General features: G+C 35.4%; 1 protein-coding gene across 2 annotated transcripts in view; it reads left to right on the forward strand.

Annotated features, from left to right (window-relative positions):
• The window catches only part of SV2C (synaptic vesicle glycoprotein 2C), a 113,533-nt gene that overhangs the window by 86,923 nt on the left and 11,227 nt on the right, over positions 1 to 15,383 (forward strand). For both annotated transcript variants that reach the window (XM_039729935.1, XM_039729934.1), the window contains exons 8-12: positions 1,347 to 1,435; positions 1,790 to 1,954; positions 4,684 to 4,817; positions 6,118 to 6,321; positions 7,192 to 7,351. In XM_039729935.1, the coding sequence (XP_039585869.1) occupies positions 1,347 to 1,435; positions 1,790 to 1,954; positions 4,684 to 4,817; positions 6,118 to 6,321; positions 7,192 to 7,351 (752 nt within the window). The remainder of the gene's footprint in view (positions 1 to 1,346; positions 1,436 to 1,789; positions 1,955 to 4,683; positions 4,818 to 6,117; positions 6,322 to 7,191; positions 7,352 to 15,383) is intronic.

A 15,383-nucleotide genomic window follows, 5' to 3' on the forward strand; every position in this document is an offset into this window, starting at 1 on the left:
CATGCAACTGAGAGAATCAGGAACCAGTGTAAGGTTTTGGTTTCTTGACCCATAACAATGCAGGTGAATCATGGAGCTTATTCCAGCTTCAGAAGAGGAAAATGCTGCATTCGTCCTCACAAAACTGATGGCTAATAATTACATGGTGATATTCATAAGCAGCACAAAATAACTATGTATTGAGAATGTGGATCAAAATATATGTATGGAAGGAGGTGACATAGGAGGAGAAGAAAGATTATCAGGAGGAACACGAGGCAGCCACATTAGTTAAAAATTATAAATTCATTAATAAATTATGTACATTAATGCCTTTATAAGGCATTTTATCTGCATATATTTTTAGGTATGTCAAATGTTTTACCAGAAAAGTATTTTAGAACTATTTCAGATTTTAATACAAGCTTGCTGGGACTGTGCTTCTTATCCTTTTGTTAATTTTTCTGTAAAACCAAAATTACATAGTATATCTTTGAGCCTTGCAACAAAAATTGAAACAGTCCTCATTAATTAATCTTTTAAAAGTTCAAAACTGTCTTTTCACAGCTATTAAAAATCTGTCATTTCAAGCTCTCTAGAACTATGACGAAGTGCTATAAACCAAGATTTGTCACAAAGTTACTTTGTTAGGAAAAGTCAAATTTTCCCCAGGGAAAAAAAAATCCAGAAACTACTTTTAGAATTAGTGACCAAAAATGGAGCACTTGAAGACTAAAATATTATGATTTGGCATCATACTAAACCAGCTTTTAAGGAGCTGCAGCTTGGTTGGCTCACATCCTTTATCTCCTCTCCTCTCCTCTCCTCTCCTCTCCTCTCTTCATGGAGAGATGAGAACACCACTCTCAGTCAGTTCAGCTATACTGTCTCTGCCCCTGTAATAGTGCCACATTTTCCTCATATAGTGCAGGCATGAATTTCTAGCCATAGTAGGTTACAATATATCAAACTGTGATTGTAGCTCTGTCTAATTATGGAATATAGTTTGTCTAATACTGGGAAGTGAGAAGAAAACATTTCTGAGAAAACCCCTGGCTTATTTGAGAAAGTAAAATGAAGCTGTCTAGAGATGAAGAAAGTTTGAGGTGATCAAGATAAGGCTGAATTTTTGTACATAGTCCACAGTGGTTACAAAAATATTGATATGAGACTACAATATGTTCTTGCAGCTGAGAAAGCAAATCACATCCTGGGCTGCATCAAAAGAAGTGTAGCCAGAAGATGATTTGTTCTCTCTCATGCCCTGAAGAAGCAAGCAAATAAGAATAAATATCTTCTAGCCTTTAAGAAAACTGTTCAAAATAAGTCAAGATATGTAAATAAATGTGTTTCATAATGATTTACAGATTTGGTTGACATTTATGAGATGCTTCAACTACCCAGTGAAGGATAATACGATCAAACTTACAGCTGTGTGGTTCACCCTGTCTTTTGGGTAAGAGTGGTTGAGATCAAACCATTTTTTATAGTCTTGACAGACAGAAAAATTATCTGCATGTAAATTTCTGATGCTGTGATCATCTGTTTTATTCAGGATCATTCCACAAAATGCTATGTTTGTCAGTTAGTCTGTTCTTGGTTGCAAACCTGACTCATCAGGAATACCTTCTTTGAAAAACTGACCTATTCTGGTGTCAACATCTTTCAATAATTCTATATTATGGAGGATTTTATTGTGATGGAGCAACAGCTCAATCACATAAGTGTCCAAGACAGCTGCTCATTCACACCTCGCACAGATTTCTGAATGAGTGAAATTGGTGCCTGAAGTTTTTCTGTTTTTCCCCAGCTACTATGGCTTATCTGTCTGGTTTCCTGATGTCATTAAACATCTGCAGTCAGACGAGTATGCATCCCGAGTGAAACATTTCCGCAATGAGGAGGTCTCACATTTCGTCTTCAACTTCACTCTGGAAAATCAGATTCACAGCAACGGAGAATACATCAATGACAGGTCTAGAGGTTTCCTATTATCTTGGCTTAGTTGGAATAAACCGATGCATGTTTTAAAGCTCATCCTAATAACCCAGTTTTTTCCATGAGGTAATGATAGATGGTTTTGTTACCTTTTAGTAAATATTTTTTCTTTTTTTAATTTCTTATGACTCATGGGCATGGGAAGAAATGTACATGCCCTTATGGTTCCTGTGTGAGGATCCACCATGCAAACCCAGCTTCCTTGTCTTCCTGCAAAACAGACCAAAAAGGCTGCGTCAATTTTACTTCCTTTCACAGTGGGATTCAAAGGTTTTCAGATCCAACATATGCAGTATATTGTAGGGAGCTGGGCAAAGATGTACTTTCATCTCTGTTGCTGCTTCTTTTTTTATTGATGATAGACACTTCTGTGAACAGGCTGAACATTGGGAGGTAAGGATCTTATCACAGAAAAATTAAAGCTAAACATTACCATAGACCAATGAAAAGCATGAACAGCTCTGAAATGGGAAACACCACTCTGGCAATGCCTTTTGTGATTTTTTTAGCCAAAGGCAAATATATTAAGGCTATATCTGGACTTCACAAATAACTAGATAACTTAGGGGAAAATTAAACACAGCTGTTTTAGGTATCTGGTTTCTATTAAGAAATGTACACACCAACCATGTGAATGGTGTGCTGGAAGTCATGATAATAAGTAATTATTATTTCCATACAAAAATCTATATGTAAATGAATAAAATTTATTATTTTGTGATTATTTAGTAGTAGTAGTAGTAGTAGTAGTAGTAGTAGTAGTAGTAGTGCTTGAGTTTTGACATAGTTAAAGATTTACGAACTGAAAAAAAAATAGTTGTTATTTAATTTTCAACCTAGCCATAGCTTCCAAGTCCCATTCCTTTCCAGAATGTAGATGTTGTCCCAAAATCAAAGAACTGTCTGTAACTGCATCAATTGAGGTTGCATCAATTGAAACAGAATATTCTTGTAAAACACTAAATCTAGCATTAATTTATGCTAAATCAGTAATTTACTCTTTCAAATGTGCAAATTTAATATGCCTCTGAGAGTTATTTGGGATTCACAAAACATTTTCCAGGAGGTGTGAACCCATTCGATATCCTTGCTTCATAAATGTTTCAATACCCTACTCACTCTCAATTTCACTGTTCCTTCTTGTTCTTTCTTAATGAGAAGATCCATCAATACTTGACTTTTTAATACATTGCTTTCCTGTTGGGTTTTAATTCAAATCATTGGGACACCAATTTTAATGTAGTCACATACTTCCTGTACAAAGGTAAAAAAAAAAAAAAGTGCATCAGAAGAATGTAGAACATGTAGTCTGTCATTTTTGTTTTAACTGACTAATCTAGTCACTATATTTTCTTTGTTCTTCTCTGGAACTAGTCTACATTTTAGAATGGAAAGTGCTGTATGAAAAATGATAATGAGAACTCCAGCCTGATTTTAATCAGTCTGTCACAAATGAGAAATGATATAGCAACTAAAACTAATGGGCTGAAAACATTATTCTTCTGACCAATACAAAAAGAGAATTCATTAGTTAGTAAGTCACTTACTGTGATAAATGCTACTAGCTTCCTCTCTCCTTTCTCATAAAGATGTGTTTCCAACAAATTTATTTGTGAAAGAATTTAATTCCTGCTCCTTTGTAGATAGCATTTTTTTTGTGTGTGTTCTTATTCCTACTATTACACTTCTTATAATAACACTTAGCTGGTGACACTAGGTTTGATTAGAATAAGGTCGGGTCTGTGTTTGGAAGAAAAAACTGTCCTTTTTTTCCATACCTTCATGTGAAATAAAAGACATCATAAAAATGATGATGCCATTCCACATATTTGTTATGGTTGCTGATGTTAGCATAATTATGTTATTTGGTAGAATTTTACTAAAAACGTCTTACTCAAAAAAGCATTGCTTCAGTCTAGTGACATCGGGGTAGAAAGTTACTGTATGTAATATAATTTGTCACTGATTTTTCTATTTATATTTTGATAAAATCTAGGTGTTAAATGAGAGCCAGTAGGAAGGAGGGTGTTCAGAAATAAAAAAAAGCTGTCGGCAAATTGTTTACGTTTAATTTACATCATAACTATAATTACAATTGTATCCATAGGCACAGAATTAATGAGGACATACTTACAGCTGTGTGTCTACTGTGTAACTGGCAATATAACTTTTTATTCATGCTATAGCCATTTTGTGAAAACAATTTTTAAAACCGATATGTTTTGCATTTGAGCCTAACCCAGTAACCAGTGTGCTCCTCTGACAAATCATATTCTTTTAAAAATTCTTTTTTTCAGCTTGTTGGTATTAGAAAGTGTTTGTTTTTTCCCAGTGTTAATTTCTGAAGCACGATCTCCCTGTTTACAGGTGTAATGTCAAATTTCTAGCAATTGTGATTTTACAAGGCTGACTCATGTATTTCATGACATTGGTTTTGATTGATGATTAAAGACAAGTAACAACAGAAATATTACCAAACAAATTATATTACCAGTTTGGGCCAGTAACTATGTGGAGCTATTTGTCTTACTAATTCTTCTTCTGAACAATAGTATTCTAGAATGAGTTAATCATTGATCAGATCTGCAAAATGCATCAAAGGAACCATTGTTACTGGAGTTGAGATTTTTTAGATCTAAATAGCTGCATCTGTTGCTATTTCAAAATTATGAAGGTAAACTGACAGCAATTCTTTATATTGGGCAGGTTTATTATGATGAAGTTTAAATCAGTAACCTTTGAAGATTCACTTTTTAAGAACTGTTATTTTGAAGACATTACTTCACTGAACACATACTTCAGGAACTGTACTTTCGTGAATACCACCTTCTACAACACAGGTAGGAGAAAGAGCCTCAAATACTCATTGGTCAGCTGCATGTTTTCATCTTACATTTATAATTTGTGGATTTCTAATAAGACATACAAGAACTCCTTTTGTATAATAATAAGAATAATAATGAGAATAATAATATATAAAAAGCAGCTAGCTTGTTACAACGGAGAAGTGAATGGATCTCACTGCTCAAGAGATACTGCAGTCCTAATATTGACTCAGAAAATGATTCATTTATTTTATTCACATAATAAGTGATTTATTTTTCATCTTCGATTTCAACCATCTCTAAAGAGATTCAGTCTGGAGAGAAGAAAATGCATTTTACCACTTTACTGGTAGCTTTAATGACTGTATTTTTATTTAGTCCAAAAGGGACTGGCTAAATACATTGTTCACTATGCTTTCTGTGGCAGGGGAATCTGAATATAGGATTCAAATTACCTAGTCTATATTAATTCCCAATCTCCTCCTATATTAATTCACAATCTCCTAAGTATTGTGAAAAAAATATGAATCCATATTTTCATATGTTTAAACAGAAGACTTCCTTTTTATACAGTTTAATAAAATATAACTGAAAGTAGAAGATGGCCAAATAAGCTTGTTGAAAAGATGGGACACTTCTTCCCACTTTCCTGTAACTACAGCTGTCATAACAGTAAGAAACCTAGGTTTCTGAGCAAGCAATGACCTTAATGTAGAGGGAAGGTATTTTTGATTCAGGTTTATAAGGCTGACAAAAGGAATGGAAAAACAAAAGGAATATAGGGATATTCTCTGCAATGGTACTGGCAGAAGAATTAACTGCATAGAGTAGCTTATCTATTAGCAAGCTGAAGACCATGAGGCCTTCTCAGAAACAAAAATCATTTTAAACTGAATTCCACCAGAATATTTCACTTAAAGGAAGTCAAACCAAACTGACCACAATTCACAGTCTCATCAGGAAATAGCAGGCCTAATACTGAGAAAGACTGAGTCATAGAAACTTGCAGATACCTAGCATATTTTATGCAAGACCAGCTGGTGCTGAAAGGCCTTAACCAAATACAGTCCAACAGGGTAAAATACAGTAATACAACTTCCTAATTCCAGACTTTAGTTGTCATTTTCAAGAGCTTTGCAAATTTTTCTAGTAAGATAAAAACTATCAAAATTACCAGCAGTAATTAATGCCTTTTTGCAAAGCTGTGGAAGCTCCAAGTTGTCATTAAATTTGCTTGAATTTGAAAGGTTTTTAATCAAAAGTTGCACATGGAGTTTGCTGTTAGCTGAAATTATTCTTTTTCTTCTTTCCACAGATCTCGAGCAGTATAAATTTGTTGACAGTGAATTGATAAATTGCACATTTTTTCACATCAGGACAGGATGCCAGATTTCTTTTGATGATGACTACAGTGCCTACTGGATCTACTTTGTTAATTTCCTGGGAACTTTGGCAGTGTTACCAGGAAATATTGTGTCTGCTCTCCTGATGGATCGAATAGGACGGTTAACCATGCTAGGTAGGGGCTTCACTTTGGTACAGGGAACATCAAAAGTAACATGTCCTCTTTTCAAGGAGTTTGGCTAGAGAAATGAAAAACATTCTTTCTGCAGATATGTAATTTATGTGCCATCATAAATACTGTTTTTAAAAACCCCCAGTTTTGAAACTCTAGGGAAAAAAAGGATCTGTAGCCACGTCTACTTGCTCTTCCACAGATCTTACAAGACCATAACCTAGGCATTTAGAATGAGATTTTGGAGTCTGATGACCATTGGTTTATCTCTGCTCCAGCTGAAAGGAAAGAAATGTGCACAGGTGACTCTCAGCTAGTGAAGCAGCTCCTGGAAAGTATCAGCTGTGCTTTGTCTGTTATCTATTTTGCATAGGAACACAGTTGAAAGGTATCTCCTGTGTATTGTCTACAATGAGAAATCTGTTTTCAATTTACTTAAATAACTATGTGGTAGTTCATTGTCTTTATTTTCTAGGACAATATCTCTATATAAATACATTAAAATAAATACAGCATTTTTATTATATGAACAGGTCTCATGCAATTGCAAAAGGTGATGAACAAAGAATAGTAGGGGTAGTTTTGCTTAGGCATCTTGCTTTGGTAATTCAAAGAGGCTTCCAACTTAATACTTTGGGATATATTTTGATATGTGAGAAGTCATATTTTTTTCTGTGACCTCCTTTCTTCAACATTTGTCTTTCTGTCTGGCCTTACCAGTAGAGAAGATCTCTTGGGTTTTTAACTCAAATATTTAATTTGAGTTAAATTAACTTATTTAGCTACACTGTGTGCATAGAAATATTAGACAAAATAAAGGTTATTCTTTAAATAAACTCCACAACATGTTTGTTTCACCTGCCTTGTACCTAGGTGGCTCCATGGTTCTTTCTGGTATCAGCTGTTTTTTCCTGTGGTTTGGGACCAGCGAATCCATGATGATAGGTATGCTGTGCCTCTACAATGGCCTCACCATCTCAGCATGGAACTCTCTAGATGTCATTACTGTGGAACTATATCCTACAGACAGAAGGTATGTGCAGTTACACCTCCCCTAAACTCACTGAAACTATGTACCAGCAGAAATGGCAAATAGAAATTATTTTGTATGGTTCTTACCGAGTTAGTGATGTTTTGAGAGGGCCAAATTAATAATTTGCCCTATGAAAAGCAAAGGAAAACAATGAGGGGTTTTGAGCAACTTAGTATGTGTTTTGCATCAAATATCTCCTAATCAGGAAAATACCATAAATGTAGTTTCATTTGAAAGCAGAAGGTCTAACACCTACTCTCATTTAAAAGACTGCTAATATTTCTGAAAACAATGATGGAGTATCTTTGAGTTTCCTGTAGTTTAACTGTATATAAGGGCAGTAGTTGGTCCAAACCAGAAATACAGCTCCATTTGTCTGTTGACTGTGAAATGGTGGGAATCATGACAAAAATCACTGTCTGAACCACCCTGTGCTGCTAATGGGTCTGCTGTGAATTTGTATGCAGGGCCACTAGGAGTGTGCTCTAAGTAGGTAAAAATTATCTTGGGCACTGCTCTTGACTCTTCAGGGCTCTTGCAGGAAATCTCAGGACAATTTTCAAATCCTGCATTGCTGCTAGATGACATGGGTTGGGTTTTTTTCGGATACAGGGCACTTTTTAATCCTGACCTTATGTCACATAATGGACTGAAGGAAGAACTGTTGAGTCATATTCTGTTGTATGGGGAGTGCAAAAATGTAAAAGCTGTGCTATCTTGAATAGACTTTAACATTTCTCCCCTCTCAAATCCTTAAAAATATTTAAATAAAATTGTCCAGATTCCTAAAAAAGGACATTGTGTCCTTTCTCCTGTTGCAGTGCTAGTTATTATGTCATTCACTGGATATTTGAAATGCAGTGAAAAATATTTCCAGTTTATAAATGAATGAGGCCTTACTGACAAGTGTAATTTTTTGGAAAGAACTTACCCTGTCTTTAACATTGTCTGTGAAGAGATTTAGATAAGTGTAGACTGGCTTCCCTGTTTTACTTTCATTATCATTTTTAAATTATGTGCTTCTTCAGACAAGAAATTGATGTCCACAGCTGTAATTATATCAAGTAACGATACCAGTCTACTTATGAATCCCAAGAACTGAGCTTTAATATTAAGTGCTAGTATTTTTAATACACCTCAGGAAATTGCTCTTCTGGCAAGGATTCTTCCACCATCCAAATGCTATGATATAATTCTAATAAATATACTGGAGAAATGACCATCTTTTGGGTATTCCTGAATGTAACAGCCACAAATGTTTTCCTAAAATGAAGTAAAGAAAAATAATTGGAAAAGTCATTGTTGGAAATGGAAAAGAAATCATTACTAGGAATGATAAAAAGAATGTAACAGATATTTATCTATGTATACCTATACAGATGTTAAGGCATCTGTAGTTGTATCCAATGGTTGTTTTTCATAGTTTCTACTAGCTTTGGGATTGTAGCAATTTCTTACTCACCTCTTCTCTATTTAAAAATCTTTTGTATGCAGAACTGCCCAGAAACAGAACCTTAATTGAAACTGAGTTGTTTTTTTACAACAAATCAGAGGAAAAACTTGTCCCCTTGAATTATCAGTATAAAAAGGCTGATGGGTGAATGTACCTGTTGACATTGTTGACATATCCTTTTGATGAGACTTTTTCCCAGAAGTTCTGATAGTGATGGAACCATGACTGCTAGCTTTTGCCAGCTTGGTTATAAGTAAACAACCAATTCAAGACATTATTTTAGACTGGAGCAAAGCTACTTCTTTTGTAGAACTTTTTGAAAATTAATACCTTCAGAGACTCAAATGACTTGTTTACAATCATTTTTGTCTGATAATTTTTTTAATCCAGACTAGCTGCCGTTTAGCAACCAACATTGCTCACCTTTCATACTCCTGGGTTTCCTTCTCAGAATCCTGTGATCTCCATAACCAGGCACAGATGGCACAGTTTGCTGGGAATTTCCAGCTTCTGATAGTAACTGTAGGGCTGAACAACCTTTCTTGGCATATGTGGGACATGAAGCTTCCTGATCTGTTTTTGCATATGAAATCCTTCATACTTAAGATGATCTCTTTTGCTACAAAGCAAAAGCAAACAAATTCCAGACTGAATCTGGTCCTGAAACTGGCTTCCAAATTCTCCTGTAAAGGGAATCTAAGCATAAAATCTTTGCTCACTCCCTCAGTGTTTAATACTATTTTCTTACAGCCTATCAGTGAAATGACCACAAATGTGCAGCAAAGGGTAGCTGGAGGTTGGGCTTAAAGGCCAGTTCATGCTACCATGCACAAGAGGCTGGACTGGTAGCCCCTCCTCTTCCTCCTCTTGGAGACCAGCCAGTTGCTGAACTGCAGGGGCTTTGCTGCTGTTGTGCAGTACAATACGAAAGGTGTTTCATAAATCGTACTCGAGGCGCTTAGGGATCATTCTGGCTTTTGGCCAGGTAGGAGTGTGGTGAACAGTTTGGTAAGGTGCAGTCTATGTGATACAGGGCACACATTTCAGTTTATTCTTTATCAGCTATGCTTGCTTCAAAATCTTGACAGATTTGGATTCTGTATAAATTCAGACTCATCTACATATTAACATTTTAGTTTACTGATCCCGCAAATCGAGGTAACTACATAGTTTGTCCTACTTTCTTGATGAGTACGGCCAAATTTTATGCTATTTTAGGTTAGCTTTTGCTTTTGTGTTCTTCATGAAACCTCAGCTGGTTTGTACAACTGCTGTAATAGATATTAGAGGACCTATAGATTTCAAATGGTTCTCAGGTAGATGATGAAGTAATGTTCAAATGGAAAATAATGTTACTAATGTTGGTCATAAGTAGGTTTCTGTCTTCTAGATTATACATGTGAAGTAATTAATAATATTTTGATAATATTCTACCATTTCTTTAACTTTTCAATACACAAATTTTAGAAGACACTCATGATAGCTAGATATAAACTAGTGATTTCCAACAAGTAAATTTATACAACTCAAGAATGTAAAGAAGTTTTATTTTATTTCTTGTCTCTTCTCTTGTCCTTTACCTTATATTCTTAATGGACTCTGCTATCCATCAGGAGAGGAAATCTGTAGGCTGGAGTGTGTGACACCCAAAATTCCAGTCACTGAGCATTTTAGAAGGAGGAATGGGCTGGAAGTGTAACTTCAGTACACCTATAGGTGCCTAGCACTCCAACAACATAAACCTGCAGGTGCTAAGCTGAGCACCTAGAAAATATGAAATGTATGCTTAAAGACCATTTCGTTAGCTTTGTGTGACTTGCTTGCATCATATGCAAATTGTGCAACAGGAGTAGGGATTTTATCCTTTCTTCTGACAGCACTTCACTCTCTTAACCATGAAACTGTTTTCCCATGTTACAGTCCCCAGTGCATCTTCCAACTCCTCTATCAGATGAGGGAAACGAAATTTTCTTCACTACATCTATATTTTACCCTCAAGCCCTCTTTGTTCTCTGCATTGGCAGAGCGATGTGGAAAAAAAATATTGTGTGATGAGGTAATTACAGTTTGCGTTGTAATGTGTGTGCCCAAGGGGCCTGCAATAACACTGCACAGTTCCTCAGCTCTGCCTGTAATATAAATATGGATGGAAGAAAGCTTAAGTTCTCTGAAGAAGGAACTTTAGGACATTTTTATCACTTTAAAAGGCAATTTTTACTTTCACATAAGTGGTGTCTTCTTGTGGACTTGGGAAGCACCAGCATTATAAGCCAGAATTCTCATCAGGGAGATGATACAACAAATAACTAAAACCTAAATAGAAAGTGGAATAGAAATAGATCATCTCCCACATAGAGAATAAATCAGACTGCATCAGATCACCAGCAATTCATCGTTTTTCTATGGCTGCCATAGATCTGGGTTTGAATCTTGTCCAGGAATACTTAGAATTCAAGGTGAGCTACAAAATTAAGTCATCCTGTTTTGCCTTTTTTTAATGCCTCTGAAAAAACTTTGTAAGGGTTTGGCCATAATTAAGAAATAAGTCTATCTTCTGTTCATAATTTTTAATTTTTTAACATCTTTTTGAACCTTTAGGATCTATGCCCACAGCAACAAATATTATTCTCACAGTATCTCCAAGTTTGTATTGGTGTGGATAAGAGAAACTTTCTATTCTTTTGAGTCATAATAGCAGTAATTGACTTAGAGTAGATTCCCTGACAGCTATTTTCTACTCTCATCCTGTGGATATAGTTCAACTGCATTTTGCTAAAATTTTAAAGTTTTTAAGGCATGACCTGCCACACCTATACCTTTTGCACTAGTCCAAGGAAGGAAGGCAAATTCCACGGTTTTACTTGCACACACAGCACTATAATTGATCAAGCCATGAACTACATGATATGTAGTTCTGTATTAACTTTTTAAGAGAATATAAAAGTATCTGACATAGAAAATTGTCCATAGAACATTTGGATACTCTGTTTTAATGCTTTACATATTATTAATCCTAACAACATTTTGTTGTAACTTGCTGTTTTTGTAAATTGCTCTGGCAAGAAAGATAACAAATATTTGTGCTACACATTTACTAGCGCTCTGCCACAGGAAGTTTTTATTAGCAGTGGAAAGGTGGATCTGAAGTATTTTATGTAGGAATACAAGCACCTGGTCTAAGAAGGAACATATGTGGCAATCAGGAAACAAGCTCTTTTAGTCTAAAGGCTTGGATAATCCCTCTATTTTTAACTGTTTGGACTCTTGCCATTTTATGTGGACCTTGGATGAAAGGAAGATAAGCATTTTTCTTTGCCACAGCTTTCTCAACAGCAAAAGTAAAATCACATTGGGGAAAATTCCTTTTCAGTAACATTGAGCTTTCTCTTCATGCTGACATTTTTATAAAAGACATTAGTATTTTTCTCCTATCAACACTAAATTCTGTATCTGGGGTTTTTTTTAAGACAATCCTAAATTGATTAACCAGCATTGTCTTACTGATGTGCCTGAAATACATAAGTGAATTCTCTAGCTTGACAAAGGATTCTTGCTACTTATGACTGGTCTCCCTTGACCAGTAATGAGGATTGCTCATGAAGTCAATATGACATTTTTCTGCAAAAGGTTGCCCAATTATTGATCAACACTAAGAAAATGGTTGTATACATAGATGGTCCTATTCCCTTAGAATTTTTCACTTAATTTGTTCATCATGCTAAGATGATACATCACATAATTTTAATCATTTGCTGACACTCTTGCACTTTCCTCAAACACTGTAACAGAGACTGTACTAATGCTGCAAGAGACTATAGTCATACACGTGTGTGATTTGCAGCATATTTATCTCCAGTATATTTATTTCCAGGATTTTTATTTCCCTAGATCCAGGAGAATTAATTATAAAAGCATGAATTAATACAGATTTTAAAGAGTTTTAATCACAAACTGTTCTAAGAAGGATGTTTTAAAAAAGCAAGCAGTCTGAATTTGCTATCCCTAGAGCTCCATAATGGTTTGACACTTTGTTCTGAGTGTAAGTAAAAACACATTCAAACACAGTATTAAAATTGAAGGGTGTGAAGATATAAGATTAAACAGTGCTTTTCAGGTACAGGTCATAACAACAATTTACTTAAGCCTGTTAAAATCTTATTGTTCATGCCAATTACGTGCTTATTTTAGGCAAAAGGACATGCCTGAAATCTGCTTAAAGATTAAAAGATTGAACTTCTTCTGGGTTGTTCATTTTTTAATTATCAGGACAGCTAAGGGCAATAAAATGAGCTTACTTTTTCTTAGTTTTATTTTTTTATGTTTTGATAACACTAATGGGATTAGACTAATAAAAACCCCTTACAATAAGCAAAATTCTGTAAGTCCATTTTACAAACAGAACTGGTTTTTAGGCGCAAAAAAATTGCCTTAATTTTGTTCAGGCAGAAGAGATATTGTATGTATTATAAAATTACTTTAGAATCTGATACAGTGATGGTAGGTATATAATCAAGAATAGATCTAAAGAACAGTGGCATCTGTAGAAATCAGAACATGAAAAGAAATGGTTCAAATTGCTCAGAAAATTGTATTCAGACCACTGTCATAACTAGTTGATATAAGCAGCCAACATCTGTGTAACAGCTTACCTTTCTTTATAAGGTAGTATAAAACAACACTAAACATAAGTAAAACATCCCCATATGTTTCGTGCTATTGTTTTTCCAAAGATTATGTGCCTGTATCTATCTGAATTTTTTTTAGCTGGATCTGTGTATTCTTTGGGGAGTTCTGGTATCTCTGAATATACTGAGGCTGTTGATGACTAGGCATCTAGTTTCTCTGTGTTTGGTTTTTTTCTGTTACTGTTATTTGGAGTTAAGTTTGATTTTACATCAGCATTGACAACCAAGAAAATCATATTTATGTGCAGATTCTGATCACAACCAGTCACCACCATAACTTTAGAAGTACTTTTTGTGCATAAATGAGGCTGACATTAGAACCATTCTACTCTTTTCCTTTCCTTCTTCCCTTGAGTTCTTCAGAATAGCTGCAATCTCTTGTTATCCTATCACATAAACTTGGTTTTCCAGTCCAGCTGTGTTGTCTTTAACCTCTTTCCACCTGCTTGCAATACAATCTATTTTAATAAACCCTTTCTTCAAGAATCTCCTGCCTGCATGCTTTGTGCAGCTCTTCAGAAGGACCTTGACAGGCTGGAGATATGGGCAAAGAAGAGCCATTTGAAATGCAACAAAGGCAAATGCAGGGTCCTGCATCTCAGGAAGAATAATCAGTGCAGGTTGGGGCAGACCTGCTGGTTTAAAATTACTCTGTTTGAGCTTTGAGGTTGGACCAGGTGACTCACTGTGGCCCCTTTTAACCTTACACACTCTGTGGTTTTGTGAACCCTACAAGATCTGTCAGTCTGGGGCTCCTTCCCTCTCAGTAGCTGCAACCCATCCTGGGTCATATTCCTCCAGATATTTTGGACTTTATATATCCCTGGAGCACAAATATTTCCATGCTAGACATTTACTTTTTTTCTCTTAGGCTATGGAAATTGATCCCAGTAGGACACTCTTCTCTTCTCCCTTCAGTGTAGCTCATGCTCCTCCTTCAGACCCATTCCTCCAAAGGTCGTGCTTAGGATAGGCATTTTTTAACTTGATCATTTCTCCTCTGAAAATGGGATTTTCAAGGAGCTGCTGAAAATGTTTCTCTGTCAGAAATTTCCAAACACAACACTTCTCCAAGTTTCCTCATCTGCTGCTCTCAGCAATGTGCTCTCTGGCAGCCCTCAGGGGTCCTGGCTGCCGGAGGGCAGAACCTGTCATTTTCAAAATTGTTATGTCCAAGATGTGCATGTTTAGGTTTCCTTAGCACTATGTATTTTGTAAAAGTACTGCAGGTTCAATCAAATATATATAAAACAAGTAAATAAGGACTTTGAACACGTGAGAGACAGACACATGTAGGTCTCTTCTACTTGTTTTTTCCCACAGATTTTTTTGATAGTTTCTACTCTGATGTAGAAATTACCTGTCTCTTTTTCTTTAGATACTGCCAATACTTAGTGTCATGCACTGTCTGGATGGGTGCCATGCTTTACACAAAGAGGAATTGTGCTTACTTCAGACAAACCAGTAATTTCTTTGCTAAATATCAGACATTTCAGAGATTAAAATATTGCTGGGGGGGGGTGCAAGAGGCATATTGCCAAACTAATAATACATAAATATATAATCACCCATTAAAAAAAAAGTAATTTCTGTTTTGTCCCAGATTCAGAAAAAGCATACAATACACAAAGCTGATACTAGAACACTATGAACTCTTCTGATTTACTTTTATAATACTTTATGTAAGGGAACTGACTTTGGTCTGCAACAATGGAAAAGAAATGTTTAATGTAATGGGGAAAAAAACTGTTTGAAGGGGCATTAATTAGTATGTTACATGTCTTAATTCTGTTCTGCAGACATTCTTTTAAATTATTTATTTAAGAATTTGAAAGGAAAGGCACCATTATTTAAAAATTACACATTCTGAATCTTGTTCAGAATGTGGAGTTGA

Source organism: Passer montanus, unplaced genomic scaffold, assembly GCF_014805655.1.
Source record: "Passer montanus isolate IOZ18808 unplaced genomic scaffold, ASM1480565v1 scaffold7, whole genome shotgun sequence".
Taxonomy (NCBI): Eukaryota; Metazoa; Chordata; class Aves; order Passeriformes; family Passeridae; genus Passer; species Passer montanus.